At 50.1% G+C, this 18,912-nt stretch overlaps 1 protein-coding gene across 1 annotated transcript in view; it reads left to right on the top strand.

Moving 5' to 3' along the window:
• Positions 1 to 17,828, top strand: part of PLXND1 (plexin D1) — a 63,322-nt gene extending 45,494 nt beyond the window's left edge. The window contains exons 26-36 of the mRNA XM_035337902.1: positions 916 to 1,062; positions 3,057 to 3,213; positions 4,247 to 4,350; positions 5,408 to 5,471; positions 6,685 to 6,719; positions 8,098 to 8,202; positions 9,027 to 9,190; positions 10,615 to 10,762; positions 13,271 to 13,411; positions 14,330 to 14,404; positions 15,089 to 17,828. Coding sequence (XP_035193793.1) covers positions 916 to 1,062; positions 3,057 to 3,213; positions 4,247 to 4,350; positions 5,408 to 5,471; positions 6,685 to 6,719; positions 8,098 to 8,202; positions 9,027 to 9,190; positions 10,615 to 10,762; positions 13,271 to 13,411; positions 14,330 to 14,404; positions 15,089 to 15,205 — 1,257 coding nt within the window. The 3' untranslated portion in view covers positions 15,206 to 17,828. The remainder of the gene's footprint in view (positions 1 to 915; positions 1,063 to 3,056; positions 3,214 to 4,246; positions 4,351 to 5,407; positions 5,472 to 6,684; positions 6,720 to 8,097; positions 8,203 to 9,026; positions 9,191 to 10,614; positions 10,763 to 13,270; positions 13,412 to 14,329; positions 14,405 to 15,088) is intronic.
• The last annotated feature ends 1,084 nt before the right edge of the window (positions 17,829 to 18,912 follow it).

Below are 18,912 nucleotides of genomic sequence, written 5' to 3'. Positions count from 1 at the left end.
AGTGTCACAATTCACATATATCCTATAAGACAAAGTTTGACAAATGTAAGGAGTGAAATGGTCTGCTTGCCATCATGTGGGAACAGCTTGGTTGACCCTGATCATTTGCTGTGATCAAGGCTCTGCTGCGATATGAGCAGTAGGAACACTGGTTCCCACAGCCACAGTGTATGCACACAGTGGCCTTACTCCCATGGAGTTCAAGGGCAAACCAGGCAGCACAAAGAGAGGTTCAGCCAATACCTTTATGAGGAAGTTAGGCATCCAGATGTCCCTCTAGACCTGGCTTTTGTGCACATCAGCCTCATTCCTTGTCCTGCAGGGTGCAATATGTTATACAGTATAGGCTCTGTCAGGCTGCAAGAAACATTGCTGTACAGGAGTACGCCAGATTCCTCCTGATGTTCATGTTTAATTTCCCATGTTAATTAATGTACATTTGTATTGTTGCCGAGTGTTGCACACGCATGTACCCATTGGCACAGCTATTGCTTGTGCCCCAGCCTTCTGAACAGTGACTAAGTCTCTGCCCATGATATAAAATGTTGGCATAGCCTTTTGGTGGTAGTTCACAACCTGCACTGCTTGTTGTAAAGTTGGATGGGGTACATGGAGGCTGACAATCACAGCTCATCCCCCCCCAAAAAAAAACTGCCCATGGTTGCAGCCATCTGCAATGTCCACCTTCCTGTCTGCGTTGCCATGTAGCCCATGTCCAAGGGTTTCTGAGCAGCCTCTGAGAGGCTCGGAGAAGAGGTGCTGCAGGCATCCAGGAGCGATGGCCCTGAGCACCGTGTGGGGTTGTAGAGCCAGGGACATCAGGAGTTAGCTACCCCAGGGTCCCTGCAGAGCATGCCCCATCTGTGCTGCTACCAGGTTCGGTTTGCTGACATGGCTTTCTCTCCCTTTTCCCAGGAGACAGTTGGCGAGCCATTCTTCCTGTTAATCTGTGCTATCAAGCAGCAGATTAACAAAGGCTCTATTGATGCCATCACGGGGAAAGCCAGGTACACGCTCAACGAGGAGTGGCTCCTGCGGGAGAACATTGAAGCGAAGCCAAGGGTGAGTATCCCACCCCATCAGGGTGTGCTGAGGTAGCTGTGCCCACACGGGGCTCGTGCCCACGCACGTGTGATACCTGTGTGAGTTATGCAATTGTGTGGGCACCTCGCTTATGCCTGGGCTCCTGGCTGTGGAGCAAGGCTTGTAGTGACTGCTTGTTTTCATGTCCAGCCCGTGGTGGTTGCTGATGTGGTGAGATTAGAGGTGGAGGGGGGCAGGAAAATTTGTTCTGCCATGTGCAGGATGTTGAAGGAACCGGTTCACCCCTCCCAGCAAATCAGCGTCTTCACTACCAGTGAGAAGGTGCTGGCTATGGCCTCGCATCCTGGGCTGCGTGCAGGGTGTCACCACATGGTGCTGAAAAGTGGTTCTGCAAATTGCCTCCTGCAGCAACCAGGCAGAACAGGGCTGTGTGTGTGAAGGACTTCGTTCACTTCACTGCCTGACACATAATTCAGCAGACGCCTTTCCAGAGCCTGGGTCAAACCCTGCTTTCAATTACCTGGCATAAATCTGGAGCAGCTTCACTGAAGTCAGTGGGTTACCCCAGATGTGCATCACTGTAACTCAGAGCAGGTTCGAGCTCCACAGCCTCTCAGATTCCTGTTACCAATTGACCTGTAAATTTACAGCACAGACCAAGAGAGGTTAGCAGCAGGACGCAAAGTATTATCTTTCTCAGCAGAAATGGTAACTTCATAAGTCTGAGCAAGGAAGTACAGCTGCTTCCTACTTTGATTGCAAGAAAAGAAGCAAAAGTATGAGCAGAGTGTGTTGGAGGAAGGCAAGCATCTGCAGGGCTAACTCACTGGCAATCCCCTTCATTGCTGGTAACCAAACCTCTGCTTTAAAAAACACCCACACAGGATACAAAGTGAAAAATCATCTTCATTTAATGCTATGGCAAAAATCAGACTTCATCTGTGAATTCATGTTGTCATCACCAAGGGTGCTGGGTGTGTATCCTGATACTAGAAAGCAGCGTTTGCAAAGGAACCGATAGGCTGTGAGAATCCCAGCCATCCATCTCTCATTTACTGTATGTCCTTCTAAGAGGCAGCTGTGCTTAGATACAACAATGCTTCTGGCCTCTGCACAGCTTCCTTACCTGGGCTTGCAAATGAGGTAGCTAGCTGGCTTCAGAACTGCTCTCACAGCTACTCCAACGCACAGAGTGGCCCTCTGTTCATACACACCGAGGAGAGGAGGACAGAAGCAGGAGGTAGCACTGAGGCAGCCTTGGGATGAAGCCCCCAGCGGGCAGGTGGGCAGTGCTGTGCTTGTGACCTTTGGGTCTGCAGATCCTGTGCAAGGAGGAAATGTCTGTGCTCTGCATCCCTCTCCTCACTTGAGTGGCATGGGAGCATCTACCAAAGAGGAGAGGATTTTCTGTGGGAAGAGAGTCACTCTGGTTGCCCTGCAGCTTTCTGCTGTGACTATAGCAGACGCAGGGTGTCCCCGAGGTCTGAGTGGTATCTGCAGCAGCCCACAGCCCCTTGCAGCTGATGATCCTACTGCTCAGTTACCTTCTCCAACAGGCTGTTGCATGCTGGGGGTGTTGAATACCAGAGTAGCACCAGACCCAGTATCCAGTGTGCTTAAAGCTTGTTTAAACAGTGCAGCTTGGCCAATTAGTCGCTGGTCAGAGCCAAGAAGCTGAGAACATGGCTGGTGGCAGGGGCTGAACTTCCCTCCCACCACACAGGAGGTCTCTGCGCACCAGGGCTAAGGCCCATTAGTAAGGCAGCATGAAAGGAGGGTGCAGCACTGCTCCCCATGTCCTCCTGGCTCCATCAATAAGTTCAGTCATAAATTAGCGCTTTTCACTAGGGGTAAAATGTAGCTGACCACATACTCAGCCTGACTTCCAGCAGTGCAGCACCCAGCAGGCAGCTGCAAGAACTGTGTGGGTGCTGCAGCGCCGCATGTCCGTCAGAGCCAGCAGGGCTGGGTAGGTTGCCGCTCCTCACTCCTAGCTTGGCCTCTGCCCGCAGAACCTCAACGTCTCTTTCCAAGGCTGTGGTATGGACTCGCTGAGCGTCAGGGCCATGGACACAGACACACTCAGCCAAGTGAAAGAGAAGATCCTGGAGGCCTTCTGCAAGAACGTCCCCTACTCCCAGTGGCCGAGGGTGGAAGATGTTGATCTTGGTAAGGAACGGCTGTGTTGGACAGGCCGGCCTTTACCGGTGGATGAAGGAGCTGATGTTGCACAGCTCGTGGTGTCTGTTGGAGGGTGCTGGGTGGCGTAGCACTGGGAGAGGGCAGGCTCAAGACAGCCTTTTCCTGAGGACTGTCTTCAGGAATAAGTGATGGGACCACATCCTGGTGGGCAGCAGGGAGCCATGTAACTGGAAAGGAGCTTTAGGAAAGCCCAGGGTGAACAGAGGGGTGCTTGGACTTGTGTCCTTTGAAGCCCATATTGGTAAACCCGAGAAGTGGTATTCTCTAAAACACTCTTGGGTCTGCACATGGCTCATTAATATGTGTCTCTCCATAGGCAGCCATAAATGAGCCCATGGACTCCTATCTGTCCATGGGTTCAATTGTGTCATTAATCCACCCAGTGGACAACTCCTCCTCCCAGAACTTAAGAAGAATGTGAAGAGAAAACCACGCAGGCCTCGGTGCCTCCATGCCACACAACAGGCTGTGGAGATGCACACTGGCTGGCACAAGGAGCCGCAAGGCGTGGAACTCAGCATAGTTGGTGCCGGGGGAGTCTTCCTGGGAGAACACACTGGGCTGGAGCAGTGCCAGGGCTGTACTCCTCTCCCTGGTGCTTGTGGCACGTCCCCTGGCCATGACTGGCTCTGCCCCACCAGGAGCCACCACTGACCTTTGGTAGCCACGTGAACAGCCCCGCAGTGTCTCACCCGCACAGTGCGGCGTGAGGCAGGTCCCTCACGGCCCCAAGGGACCAGACAGGGACAGGGACTGGGGAGAGGTGCTCCTTACCAGCCCTTGTCACCTCTCCCAGGGCCATCCAGCCCAGCATTAGTCCAGAGATCCCCTGCTTTGGGCTTAGCCCTGGAGGTGGCTGAAGCACACCTGCTTTAGTTGCAGAGAGCCCCAGAGGCCTTTGCAGTGGTGCTGCCTGGCGCGGTGCCCACCAGGAGCTCTCGGTCCTGCTGCACCAGCCTCCTCCAGGCTGAGCACTCACGTCTCCCCTCTGTCTGCTCAGAGTGGTTTGCCACCAGCACCGACAGCTACATCCTGCGGGACCTCGACGACACCTCGGTGGTGGAGGATGGCAGGAAGAAGCTCAACACATTAGCACATTACAAGGTAAACCTGCCAGCGCTGCAGAAAAGCTTTGCTTCCTTGGAGCCTGCCTGGCCTCAGGGGCGAGCGGCAGTTCCTCCTCCAAAAACAGGATTATCAGAAACGAGCAGGAAGGTTGCCATAGCTCCAAGAGAGCTTCCGGGGAATAGACATCTGCCCTGGCGAGAAGCTCGTTAATATTGCAACACACTGAAACTAATTAAACACTCTTCATGCAAAACAAGTTATTACTGACAACAGAAAGAGGAAAAAAAAAAAAAAAAAAAAAAAAAAACTCCTATTCCCAGTGGCCACCAGCTTGGCTGATTAGTATCACTTGACTCTTGATCCGTACCCCTGCTGAAATCGCTAGCACAATTGTCACTGCCTGCCCTGAGAGCAGAGGCTAGGGATGCTGCTGAGAAGAGGCCAGAAATTTGGGAAATGTGGCAAACCAAATTGTTCTCTTGACTAGTTTTCCTTTAAAACTAAACAAAACCAGAAATTTTTATTTGATTTCCCCATTCCTTGATACGCATGGAAGCATAATCCTCACTGCTCTGTAACAGTGCATGGAAAATCAAAAATGGAACTGAGTACTTATTAATGTTGTTATTTGTGTAACAGCAGTGCCACAGAGCCCCACTTCTGGCTCAGTGCCCTGCTGTGCTGAGAGCCAGATGCAGAACAAAGGGATGGTCCCTTCCCCAGCGAGTCCTCAGCCTGCACTGAGGTTTCTTCTCACTCTCTGGGGAAAGGCAAAACAGTGTATGCACAGCCCAACACGCTTTCTTTTTCAAATTACCTGGTGTTGACCTGCCAAAAATTTATCTTGGATACATGTATTTGCCTGATTCTCATCATTTGTGAATGCCCCAATCTTGTATTTGCCCTTAAAAAAGCCTTTCCCAGTAGGGCAGCACCATTATTACCAGTTCCCTCCTTGGAGCAGGGGCAGGGCAGTCGCGGGGGTATGCACCAGCATCCCCAGGCTCCGGGAGATGCCCGGGTCCATCCCTGGCAGGCGGGGAGGTGCTGCCAGGGCGCTGTCATCAACGTCTGCTCACCCCTTCCTCTGCAGATCCCCGAAGGGGCGTCACTGGCCATGAGCTTGTCGGACAAGAAGGATGCCACACTGAGCAGAGGTAATATCTCCCTTCTCCTCCCCTGCTGCTGGTGGCGGGGCAGAGGCACTTGTGTGCATGGAGGGGCGTCTCGGAGGTGACGCCGAGAGCTGGCTGCCGGGCCCCTTGCCCAGATGCTGCAGTGCAGCGTTGGCCCATGTGGCATTGGTGCTGGTGCTGGCAGCCCCAGCAGAGCACCGTTTCCCAGAGGTGGGGCAGAGCTGGGCGTCGCTCAGCTTTGTGTCTGGAGGACACCAAGTATGACACTGCCAAGGGCAGGTCTTTGGGTGCGCGTATAGGTTTGTCTGCCTTTCTAAGGCTTGTCTGTCACTTACAAAGATGGAAAAACCGACTGGGGTTTTGTGCCTCCTCATGCTCTGTGGGCGACATTAAGGTCTGAGAAGTACACATTTCTGATACATTGTGAGAGATGCAAGTTTATGTTGTTTGCTTTGTCATGTTTAAGTTCCTGATGTCATGGTTGTGTTTCTGGTTTAAAAAATTGTTACCCAGTATCTTCCTCTCTCTGTTTGCCCAACCTTTAAGCTAAAGGTGTTTGAATCTTTCTTCTCACCCGCTTCTTAGAGGTTTGCATTAAATCTGTGCTAACACAGTGAAAGAAAAGTAAGAATCTGAAATGACTGGACTGAAAACCCCTTTCTCTTCCATGCTCAGTTTATTGCCAGCATACACCTAGGTTTCAGGCTGCACAGAAAGTCAAAACAGGCAGAAAGAGACAAAAATTTGCATTAGAAAGAGTATGAACTGCTCTGTCTCTTAGGCCATCTGCGCACAATCAGTCTCTGCAGTGGGATTCCCTTTGCCCGTTAGGGTGAGGACAGGCGGCCGGGCCTTGGCTGCCCCAGGGACAATGCTGGGAGATGTAGCAGGCCATCGCCGTGCTGTGGGCACCCGGCGCAGGGGCAGGATGCAGGAGAGGCCCTGCGCTAATCCTGCTCTTACACCCTCTTAGGTTCCTCTTGAAACACCCCTTGGGAGACTTAAAACACCCCTTACAGTGCTTCCTGAGGTACGCACCTCCCCCCGAGAAGGCAATAGATAAACAGTGACAAAACAAAGAAAAGGGCTGAGATTGCTGGGGGCAGAAACTCCAGCTAGGTGTCCGCACTTCCTGTGGAAAGCACAACACACGTCCTGGCACAGATGGAGTGTGTGTAGGCAGGTTTTGGTCTGGGTCCTCAGACTAAGCTGCTGTCTCTCTTGTTCTTCGCAGTGAAGGATCTGGACACCGAGAAGTACTTCCATTTAGTAAGTATCTTGCTCCCCAAGCTGCTGAGCTTCGTGGCCGGCTGTGGCTGGTGGCTGCGGGGGTGGCGGTGCGGCACGGTGTCCGCAGCGGGTGGCCGGTGGCGCTGCCAGCTCCTTGCTGCATGTGGCAGCTCCGGGCTCCCCTGCCTGCACTGCGTGGCCAGAGCTGTCGTCAGCCTGAGCAACATCGGAGCAGAGGCGACCAGTAAGGCTGTGTGTGTGCAGCCATCTCTCTCTTCACCTGCATTTAAGTCTCTGGGCTCCAATTTTTTTAGTGTATGTGATGAAAGAAGACAATATCTTTGCAACCTCTCTGATATTAACTTGATTCATCTCTGTGGGCTGAACCATCAGGTGTGATGAACAGGCTGTACCAGTGGTCGTCAGTTTTCTTCAGAGAGGCCCAAAAAGGAGCAGAAAGGTTATCTGTAGAAAAGCTTTAGTACTATGGGACATAATAATAAATTATCAAGACAGCAAAGTAATTATTGTGGCCTGATCCAGCTGTCAGCAGCCACGGGGAGTTCAGAAGTGCAATCTGAGCATGGAGCGGTGCCACCAGGTACATTCTGCACAGCCTTGGTCAAGTCATCTAGTAGGAGCTGCTGGCACTCTGCCTGCTTCCCAGGGCTGGGGAGATTTATTAGTTCCTGCTTGTGCACCACTCTGGAAGTACGATGTGCTAAATGTTGTTAAAAGCTGTTATGAAAAAAAAGTGTTAAGAATAACAACAGTATTGTATAGCTTTTTTTTTTTCTCTGCTAAAGTTTCCATGTTGAGCACTAACACACAATGCACACACGCACGTGCACATGCACACATACACACAGGAGCAAGGAGGGAGCAGGGACAGGAAACTGAATGTGCACATATGAAACAATGCCAAGATGTACTTAAATGGCTTGCTAGGTCATTAGAGAGCAGTAATTAACTGACCTGACCTGTGGAATATTTATTTTTGTTTTTTAAAAGTCCAGGGTAGGAATATTGGCTGATTGTTCTTGCCGTTTTTTTCCGAATCTAAGAAAAGCTGCATTCCGTGGAAGCCTTGTTCTTGTTTCTGGGAACCTAAATGGCAGCCACACAGGAGTACTTCACAGAGAGCAGGAAGGCAAACAGACTAACTTGAGAAGTGAGATTGATTGTTTCATTTTCTCTGTCTAGATTGAGAGAGACAGTAAAGAGAGCAGGAGAAACAAATGTCAGAAAAACTGAATATTATGAATTACTTTTCTGAAGCCATATAAGGGTGTATTTATAACAAGTAACTGCTTTTTAATTGGATTGTATATGCAGTTGAAATTCTATAATTTAATGAAAATTCAGTGTGACACTTCCGGGGAGGAGCATTCTGAACATATGCTTTATATTGGACCAGGTTCTTCCAACTGATGAATCAGTTGAACATAAGAAGTCCCACAGACAGAGCCATAGGAAGAAAGTCCTACCAGAGATCTACCTGACCAGGCTGCTCTCTACAAAGGTAGGAGGTGGGAACACGGTTGCTTACAGCAAGTGGGAGTGTTGCTTGTGGCCTGTATCAAGAAGACTGATCTAAGACAGGAGTGCTGCAGGGCCAGTCACATCCAAAGGGGCTTTGGGATTCATCTGTCCTGAATGTTCAGAGTCTTCAGCGAGACTGCTGAGCTCCACTGGCTCTTTGGTTCCCTCTAGCTCTGCAGCTCTCTCTCTGAGAGGAGCGCTGCTGTGTGAAGTCCCACATCATCTCCCCAGGTGCAGGTCTGGGGTCTCTAGACATGAAATGGATGCTGATCGCCTTGGGGCTCACAGTGCTCAATTCAGACCTGAACCCATCTCCCCATTGAGTGATCCTGCTGGGAAAGGGAATGGAGATGCTCAGCTCTGCAAGCAGGAGGAATGTCTGTGCGATCTTAATTCAGATTTGAGCTTCCCCACTTGCTGTGAGTGCTTAGCTCCAGCAGTTGGGCTCCCAGCCCATCTTTAATCCCAGCATGATGCTTCACTGGAGCAGAGATCACAAGAATGGCCAGCAGTCTCCAGTCTGTTTGTATTTACTGTGCAGAACAATCACAGATGTGAGATCCTAGCAGTAAGAAAGAAAACCTTGATGCCAAAAGAAATTAAACCCAAATGCAAGCTAATTATATCACTATGCACAAACAAACCTTTCCCTCCTTGCTTTAGCATCCTCTTCCTCTTGTGACTTATCCAACTGGCAGCAAAGTATTTCCCCTTGTGTGTAGCAGTCACAGTTCCTCACACCATTTTTTAGGGCTCAGGTGCCGCTGCTTTCCACTGTCTTGATCGTGTACGCTTGTCCCACAGGGCACACTGCAGAAGTTCCTGGATGACTTGTTCAAAGCCATTCTCAGTATCCGAGATGACAAGCCGCCCGTGGCCGTGAAGTATTTCTTTGACTTCCTAGAGGAGCAAGCAGAGAAAAGAGGGATCACCGATCCTGACACTATGCACATCTGGAAGACCAACAGGTTTGGAAGAGAAGACCTCTTCTTTCTTTCCTTACATCTCTCAGAGCAGCAGCTGCAAAGCCTTGGTGTCCTGGATTATCCATTAGGCTGCTAGAAGTAAAACCAATGAGGAACTTGGAAAACAGGGAAAGGCTGAAAAATGAGCCCAAATGAGTGAGTTTGGAGAACTTTGAACAAATGCAGAGCTCAGGGGAGCAGAGAGCTGGAAGAGGAGGCACAGTCAGATAAAGGGCAGAAGGAATAGGCACAGTAATACAAATAATTAAAAGAAACAGAGAAGGGATGGGATGACTGGAGACAGCAGTGGCATAAATTCTAAGCAATAAAGAATCTGAGCTAGATTCCAAAAATCACATCAGGTCTTAAAACATCATGGTGATTTTAAAATCAGCATATTTGGCTCCTTTTCATTTGATTTCTGTCTTTTCAGCCCCTTGGGGCCATTTTTCCTGACTTATCTCTGTAACCAAGCTGAGGCTCCAGGGCATGCACAGGACTCCAGGCTGCTGGTGCTGCATTCTGCTGGTACCAGAGCACCAGCAACCAGGTGGGAGCGGTGCTGAGCAGCAGAACGTGATGAGCAGCAGAAATGGCATGAGGGGAGCCAAAGTGAAGGGGGAAACTAGACCAGGGCAGAAACCCGGAGGAGAGGCTCTGCACTTCTGAGGCTGCAGGGACAGCAACTGTTCCCAGCCCAACATGTGAAAATTAAAAACCAATTTGGCTGTGAAAGCAGGCATGTAGACACAACACGTGAACTACAGATTTGCCTAGCCTTCATTACCTTTAATTAGCAGTAGAACAAAGAAGTAAAGCAGCTTTTACCCTTCAGCTGCTGAGGAGGGATGGTAGGCAGGGCGAGCGATATGCTGAAACTGTGTGGCAGCCAAACGAGCACTGAAATAACCAGAGAAGAAAATGATGAGAGAGCGGAAAAAAATCCATATGAAGTGTATTTCATGGGGCCAGGCTTACCATCAGAACCAGATGATAGTTACTGTCAGGGGAAATGGAAAAGGAGCTGACACCATTGCTACAAAAAAAAGCGTCAGTAAGTGAGGAAGCCTGATTCAAAAGCCCCATGCATGCAGAATGCCAGTGCCTCCTGTGGAGCACGTCTGGCTCAGCGAGCTGCTGAAGGAGCAGGGTGTGTGCTCACCTGGTTAAGGCTGTACATAAAGTCTCCTGTCCATGCCTTGTACCTCAGCCTGAGCAAGGGTCTCTTCAGGGTTAGGATGTGTGCCTGCCCCTCCAGCTAGGCAGAGGAATGTACAATGCCAGGATATGAATAAATAACAGAGCCTGGCTCCTCATTTTTTTTCCTCTCTTGTATTCAAGTTCTATCGTCTTTCCTGCATTTCCTCTCCTCTCCCTGTGGAGTACAAAAATTCACCTGGTGTGTTCCTGTCTTGTTTCCTTCACAGCCTACCTCTGAGGTTTTGGGTCAACATCCTGAAGAACCCCCAGTTTGTCTTTGACATTGACAAGACAGACCACATTGATGCATGTCTCTCTGTGATAGCCCAGGCCTTCATTGACGCCTGCTCCCTGTCTGACCTGCAACTGGGCAAGGTACAGTCCAGAGGGGACAGCCCATTCCTGCTCCGGCAGTCATAGACACAAAATAATATGGATGGAAAGGGACTGTCAGAGGTCACCTGGCCCAAACCTGTCCCCAGAAGCAGAGCTGACTGTGGGACACAGTTTCATGCACTTGAGGCTTCAATATCTCCAAGCATGAGTTGTCCTCTCCTCCCTTCCCCTCTGCTTTGTTCAGGCTTGAGCTTAAAATTTCCATCCCCTCTGCTGGAGCATTTGTGAAGGGGGGGCTGCAGCAGCACAGCCCCAGCCTGGCTCGCACGTGGAGGCACAGGGCTTGCCTGGTGCCGTCCCGTTGATGCTGTCCATCAGCCCGTGGGAAGCACTGACGGGTGCTGCCATAGCCCACCCATGGAGCACTTGGTGCCACGGCACAGGCCCCTGGCCGCAGCGTCGCCAGCACACGCTGGTCACCCCTTGCCCTGAGCCAACATCAAGGCTGCTGGGCCAGGCCTCCCCTCCGGCCGCCAGCACACTGCGAGCCGCCCCGCAGGCTGGGAGGCAGCGCGCATGCTCGCTGCTCCACCTCTGTCTTGGCTGTGTGGTGTTGACATTTGAAACTTCCCAACATAAGTAAGTTTTATTAGCAAATGCTGTAAATCATCCCTTGCCGTCCCCCGCCCCAGAAGCTGGGTGTGTGACGTAGAGGGGAGCCGACAGCGAGAGACGTGCGCTGCTCAGTGCATCCTCCAGACTGAGAGTGACAGGAAGCCTCTACTGGGAGAGATTAATACTGGAGGAAGATCTAATGAGCTCTTGATTTTTTGTTTGTTTGGGTTTTGGACATTTTTTAGCAAGTGTTACGAAACACCTACAATTTGTCCTTGTCAAGCTGTGGATGAGGGGAAGAGGGGTCAGCTGGAGTCAGACACCAGATGGAAACATTTTTCGGCAGTACAATAGCATAAGTGAAGGAGCTGTTGAGTAATGTGTGGAGAATAAATCCTCAGCATAAAAACCAGCTTGCATATACACGCAGTATATCACTGAATTATCCGAGCTGGGTTCTAGTTACAGGGTGTTCAGTAGTGTTACTTCTGATACTGCAAATGAGAGAGCAGACTCGCTTTGTACATCTACAGTGTGCAATAAGTTAATAAAACACTCGCCATCTCTTTGTAATGCAGAGTGGACAAACCAGACACAAATTAAAAAATAATTCAAAGAAAAGGCAACATGGGAGTCTTCTGAGTTTCCAAAGGAAAAAAAAAAAATGTAAGCAGGCTCTGTAACTTGGCTATAATCCTGTAATGCCTTGTCATTGGGTTTGAAAATAAACTGCTGTGGGATCTGATGCTGCAGCCAATGCCCATTTCCCCTGCAGCGTTAGCCATCCCACATACTGCACTAGCGGCTCGCAGTTACCCCTGGCTTTATTTACTGCCTGATACAGCTGGAGATGCTGTCTCCATGGTCAAAGTCCTGCCAGGCCTGTTTTGTCTGCAGATCCTTCCTCCCCCTCTCTACCTGTCAGCACCAGGGAGCAGTCCCCACACGAGTGTCAGGGCAATGGGACACGTTGATCATACTCCCCTCTGTGTCCCAGAGCCTGGGGCTCTTTTTCCCTTTGGGATACAATGCTGGCGTCTGCCAGGTTCATTCCCAGGGTAATGATGTCAGTGGGGCAGCATTGCCTTGAGGTTAGAATCATTCATGCTTGTGTTTTCAAAGAGTGTGAGTGGGGTTATGCCGTTACTGGTACAACCCGCTCATGTGGCTGGGAGGTTGAGACTGCTTTGTCCAAGCTGACATTAATCAAGAAAACTCAGTATTTTCTGTTAATTACTTTACATGCACTCAATATAGGTCAGGCAGGCTGGGTTAGTCAATGCAAAATAAATCAAAGCTACATTAAAAATCCAAGAGCAACATTTCAACTGACAAAGTTCAGCTTGTACGAGAGCTTTGTTCTTCGGTTTAAATCAAGCTGGCTGCTCAAGAGACCAGAGCAAATGCATTCAAAAGCCCATCCCTCATTACCAATTTCCACATGTGATGCCATGGAGCACAAGTGTATTTTCTAACACAGTTGTGTTACATGTATCTGCAGAGTATCACCTGGCAGCAAACTGCCTCACCCACACATTTTAGCTTGCCCTTGCTGCAAATTAAAATACATTCACTTAGACTACCTTCACTGGCATTGAAGCTAACCAATTTTTAGCTCATGACAAGGAGACGGGCAGCGGACAGCCACATGCAGAGGGACGGTGCTGTGGTTCTGCAAGCAGGTGGTAACTGTCCGCAGCACCTCGATGTGTTTGTGCAAGCACTGCTGTCATTAGCAGGGCTGCACCTCGGTGCTGTCCCTCTGCACTCCTGTTTGTGTAAAGCCAGGCCCAAAGACAAGGCTGTTTCCTGAACCCAGCTGTAGCTGAAGGCCCTGTCTGACAGCCAACACTTCAGCCAGACAAACAGGATACGGAGTTCTCAGCCAGAAGCAATATGGTGTCTGATTCCAGTATCTCATTCCCCCTCTAGGACTCCCCGACCAATAAACTACTTTACGCCAAGGAGATCCCGGAGTACAGGAAGATCGTGCAGCGATACTACAAGCAAATCCACGACATGCCGCCGCTCAGCGAGCAGGAAATGAACGCACACCTTGCAGAGGAGTCACGGGTAAGAGGCGCTGGGCTGCTGGGGCTCGGCTGCGTGCACTGCCGCTCCGTGCCCTGGGTCAGGCCATGGGCTGGGTGCCTGCGGGGCCAGGAGCAGTGAGCCTGCTCTGGCTGACCGCCCGAGCTGGGCACGGGCAGGGGGTGGGTAGGCTGCAGTCAGCTCCTGCTTAGATAGACATTGGAGGGAGCAAACGAGAAAGGATATTTTACCTCAAATTTCCAGGCACAAACTTCATCTGACCTAATTCCAAGCATCTTTAATTACTGCCAGAGCTGCAGTAAACATCCATGAGTTTGCTTGAAACTAACTAGCTTTGGCACTGTTGGGAATTTAAAGCAAAATTCAGTGCCAAAGAGCCAGGAAGTTTGGAAGAGGATCGGTGCCATCACCCAGCCCCCAGCCAGCTGTCCCCCAGGCCGCCGAGTCCCAGGCTGCCCGCTGGCAGCCAGCCCTGGCAGGTGGCCAGGCAAGGGATGCCAGCCCTGGTACCAGCTACAGGAGCTGGCAGCCGTGCTCCGGATCTGAGCCCTGCCAGCACCGTGCCATGGCTTCCTCAACATCCAACCATCTCACCACGGCCTTTCAGCTTCAGCCACTGAGCAGGCTTTTTCCCTGGGTGCTCTCTACCCACCTCTCATGCTGTCCCATCCTTTGAAATGTCTTTGAGCACTGATGGGTAAACAGGGCTATCAGCTGTGGTCATTTACGGCTGACTTTAGAAAGACTAAGACCATTTCTGATGTAAGCAAATACAGCTTCCTTAAAGGAGGAAGGCAGAAGCCCAGCTGCACCAATTCTACCGTAATAAAAATAGCCAGTCTAAACCTTCTTTTAATCTAGTTAATGCCTGCTGATTGGACTTGAACTCACTGCATCAGGATAACATACCTCCCCCCCCTTTGTTCTGTCTTTCTAAAGAAATATCGGAACGAATTCAACACCAACGTTGCCATGGCTGAGATATACAAATATGCCAAGAGATACCGCTCCCAGGTAAGTGGGTCTGGCTGTGCTCGGGCCTCGGATTACCTGTGGAGGAAAATAACAAGCAGTATTTTGTAACCAAGCAGGCAGATGCCTGCATCCAGTCCCACAGAAAAGGGATTATCTTTCTTTGCATAATCCAATACACATATGTAATATGCACATACACACACACGGCGATGTACTTTCTATCCCATCCCTTGGTCAATGACTTCTTAAAAGAAAAGGCCAGCTATTCCCAGCCAATTTTAACAGTGTTTGGCTGGGAGGATTGAGGCAGGGCTGACTGATGCGTAGTCCCACCGATGCTCAGTGCAAGGCAGAGCATGCTGGTACAGTGCACACCCACGATAACCCAGCGCCCACCACTCCCAGCTGAGCACCAGCCCTAGCTGGTTCTGGACCCTGCTGCACCCTGCCCTGCGGGGCCAGCGCTGCGCTGTGAGCTTCATTACAGGGGTTGTTGGTTACATTTTGGCCCTCCACCTCGGTACGAGAGCAGGGACTCAGCTGAGCCCTAGTGCACCTGGAGGGCATGGGGGCCATGCTGAGCGCAGGGGCTGTGCCCCAGGGCTGGCGTCCCCCTGTCCCAGCTCCAGCTGGGATTCAAGCTTAACAGGGCTGGCAGGGGAGCAGGGCAGGGACAGGGACCCTGACACTGCCTCACCTCTCACGTGCCCGCCTCTCCTGCAGATCATGGCCGCCCTGGACTCCAACCCCACGACGAAGCGCACCCAGCTCCAGCACAAGTTTGAGCAAGTGATTGCTCTCATGGAGGACAACATCTACGAGTGCTGCAGTGAAGCCTAGGCCAACTGCAGCCCGGGAAGTGACCTCTAGAGTGCACTGCTGTAGGGAACCTCCTTTGACCGTGGATATACGTTGGGCCACATCCGTCAGGGTCATTCTCAAACCAGCCTTGTGGCAGGGGTGAGCCTGGCCTGCGGCTGAAGTGCTCCCTCACGTAACAAGAAGCCACAAGACACCTTTATGAGCAGCTAGAAAACCCTCCAATCGGCACTGTGGCACCCGTAATTTATTTGCTGTTGCAAGCCAGAAATGGAAATATGACACTTGTGGCAAGCTCAGTTCACCACTTCCCCCTAATCAGCTCCTGAGCAGTCGTCAGCTCCCTGCATCCCTGTTTGTGATTCCTCACGGACAAGAGACCAGGCTGCAGAAGCCATAACAACAGATGCAAAGCAAAAGGGTAGCCTAAGGGAGTAATGAGCAGAGATGGCAGAGGCTATCAGAGAAATGGCAGAGCTCCCTTCCTTCCACACCATCCCTCTGACATCCATGGTTTTCTGACACCAGGGACTATCAGTTGCTCACTATCTGCTGCATTCTGTGTATTTTTGTGCCTTTTAATTTTTGTACTGTATGTGTAAACATAACCACTCCTTCATCTGAGATTTGGGCAACACAGGAAACTCGGGGCTGATACAAAGTAGTTGCTTCCTAAGTAGCTAAGGCATGCTGAAAGCACTTTATCTCCTAACAGAAACAGCTGTTAGCTAGCTGGAGGGAGTGTTAGACAGCATGTTAGACAGTGTGGGAAAGGCTGTTCCCCCTTCCCCAGGTTCCCAGACCTGTCTGCACAGGGAAGTGGAGTTTGCAGGACGGTAGGCAAATACCCACTAACGATTCACCCTTCAGCCAGCTGGTCACAGGCATCATTTCTGCCTGGGAGCAGAAGACTAGATGTCAGTGGGTGAGGGGAAGGACTTCTGCCTCTTGCTCTACTCTCCCAACCTGACTGGCTGCACACAGCTATGGCGCTTACTTAAGCTCATGTCAACAGTCCTCTGGCGGAGCAGAACTGAGCCGCATGCAGGACAAAGCATCCAGGTAGCATCTTCCCTCCCGTTGCCACACACTCTGCAGTATCTCCTTATGATCATCACCTAAAACACGTCAGTGCTACAGAGGTGTATTCGCAAAGCAGCTTGTTCTGCTTGCCTTGGACACAGTACATGGTTATCACCAAAGAACAACCAAGAGAGCAGTTTTGTTATGTGTTCAGTCTTTTTTTTCAGTCCATAAAGGCAAGGGACTAAACCTCAGCCCCATGACAGCATGATGTTTCTGCTCACACAAGCCAGCAGAGCAGGTCACACATAACACAAGCTGCAAGCAAAAGTAGAAAGTGTCACACTCCTCGTTAAACTGGTGTCAGCAAACAGGGTCCCACTGCAGAGACAAATAGAACTTGGTTCAAGACCAGAAACTTCACTGCCATCATGCGGCATCTGTGCTGGGGCAGACCTGCCCCATCCCAGCTTGGTGGCACACTTTCCTTTCTCCTGGCAACTTCTTTTCTGCAGCCAGGGGAGCTGTGACCACTCCAATCTTCTCCAGCATCATTTAGGCCCCTCTTTAGAGGCTGGACCATGTGTGAAGCCAGCATTCCCATGCAGGCAAAGGCAACCTGCCCATGAAAGCTAAACCCAGCTGTAGCTAGGCACCATGTTTTCAAACTGCCAAATAGAAAAGAAAAAAAAAGTTACTACCTCACTCCAGGCAGGGTCTTAAGGTGAGCCTCCATTACTCATCCAGCTGGCAAGGATGCAACCTGGTATTAGATGACTGGTCCACCAGAACTCCTCCTGGGTGACTCACTGCCATGGACAGGTGGCCCCCATCCCATCATTTCCAGTAATGCCACATTTGTTAGAAGTTTGAACATCAGATTGTGTATGTGTATATAGATATCTATTTTAAAACAAATGATAGAATTTATCCAGTATGTTAAAGGGGGTAGGGATGGGAGGGAAAGGGGAAGAACGGATTTTTTTTTTTTTTTTAATACAGAAAAAGTACATACACTGTGGAGGTTTCAATGTTTTTGCTGAGGATGTGGCTTCAGAATAGAAACTCTAAGAATGTAGCTGGGCTACATTTTATTTTGAAACTGCTTTCACAAAAAAAAAAAAAAAAATCTTGATTTTTTTTCTTTAGAAACTGTGAATAGTTGCCAGAGATATAGGCAGGCCCAGCACAGGGAAGGCAAGGGTGAGAAGGATCCAGGTAGTAGAGAATGTTGAGCTTGGCTGGAGGTGGGGAAAGGGCCATGGAGCACTAGCCCCATGTTGAAAAAAAGATACAGATGAGCCAGTAATGAGCATAATTTGCCTCCAGATGATGTGACTGGGCTGTATATTGGGGCCTATTGCTTTATTTAATTTTTTCCAAAGCAAAAAAAAAAAAAAAAAAAAAAAAAAAAAAAAAGTAGTTGCTACAACCATTTTAAAGAAACAACTTTAACAGAGCAGATACTTGAGGGTTTGTAGTGTTGCCTTGAACCCGAGCCCTTTGTAACATGTTTTTAAACTTTGGCATGTGTTGTGGGTGTAGTGCCCTTACCTGCTGTGTAGTGGAAGTGGCAGACTCTTGGAAAAGCCTATCTTTGTAATAAAACAAGGTGCTGAAATCCTGTATAGTGACATTTCTGCCCACCTGCACATAGAGGACACCAGACATTGAGAAACACACCAAGGTCAGGCTGCTATCCTTTGCCCGAAGTGCCTCTCCTCCCACATTCCTTCACAGACGGTGCAAGCCACTACCCTGATCCAACACAGACACACGGGCAGGAGGGCAGCTCGTGGGTCAATTCTGCAATACAACATCCACAGTTCTCAGGGCTGGCAGCTCAGCTAAGGACCACCTTGTTTCCATAAGACACGTTTTAACCCTTCTGGTCTGCAGCAGTTTACTACTCCTGCTCACTTGATACCACGTGTTCCACCAGGGCAGGTGCTGCTGTGAGAGGTAGAAAACCCATGCAAGGACTCAACTCCACACCCACACAAATCACACATAAAGACCAGTAGCACCACACTGACTCCTCGGGCTGGACACCTTTACCTCTGCCAGGTGCTGTGAGCCCACAAAGCTGCATCTTCTCCCAGCACTGGGGAGCCCAGTGTGCTCTGTGCCACCACTGATGTTCTCAAGGCTTCTGGCTTCAGCCCCATGAAACCAGCCCCAGCCTGCAGGTCTCAATAATCATGCCATTGCTAAAATCCTCTCAACTTCTGCCTCCCCCCCAGTAAAAGCTGCTCTTTCCAGACACCAGAGGGATTTTCTTTTCCCACTAGAAAGCTGATTCTTAGTAAAGCTAAATCCAGGCATTTAATGATTTGCTTTCTTAGAGAGAGAGTGCCTCGCATTTGACATTCAGTGCCTGGTGAGAGAGGATGCAGCTCCTGCCCTGTTCTGCTGCAGGACATTTCCATGCTAATGAGCAGTGTTTTGTGAGGTTAACCATCACCGAAGGAGCAGCTGAGCCCTTCTTCATTATTACTGCAGCATCCTCCACCCTGTCCCTGGGGAACAGGGGTTCAGTTTCATTAAAGATGCATCAACATGGCCAAGGTTGAAGTTTAAAAAGTAGCTAGTTTGCTCAGCTCTTGCTTAAGCCCCAGAGCAAGAGAAGAAGCCTTGGAGGGCATTGGCAAGGCCAGCTGAAGATTAGCAAAATCCTCTTTAGGAAGAGTTTTACTTCCACTTAT

The sequence above is a fragment of the Oxyura jamaicensis genome, chromosome 12, assembly GCF_011077185.1.
Source record: "Oxyura jamaicensis isolate SHBP4307 breed ruddy duck chromosome 12, BPBGC_Ojam_1.0, whole genome shotgun sequence".
Lineage (NCBI taxonomy): Eukaryota > Metazoa > Chordata > Aves > Anseriformes > Anatidae > Oxyura > Oxyura jamaicensis.
Note: the sequence above shows the minus strand (reverse complement) of the source record. Positions and strands in the feature narration are given on the sequence as shown.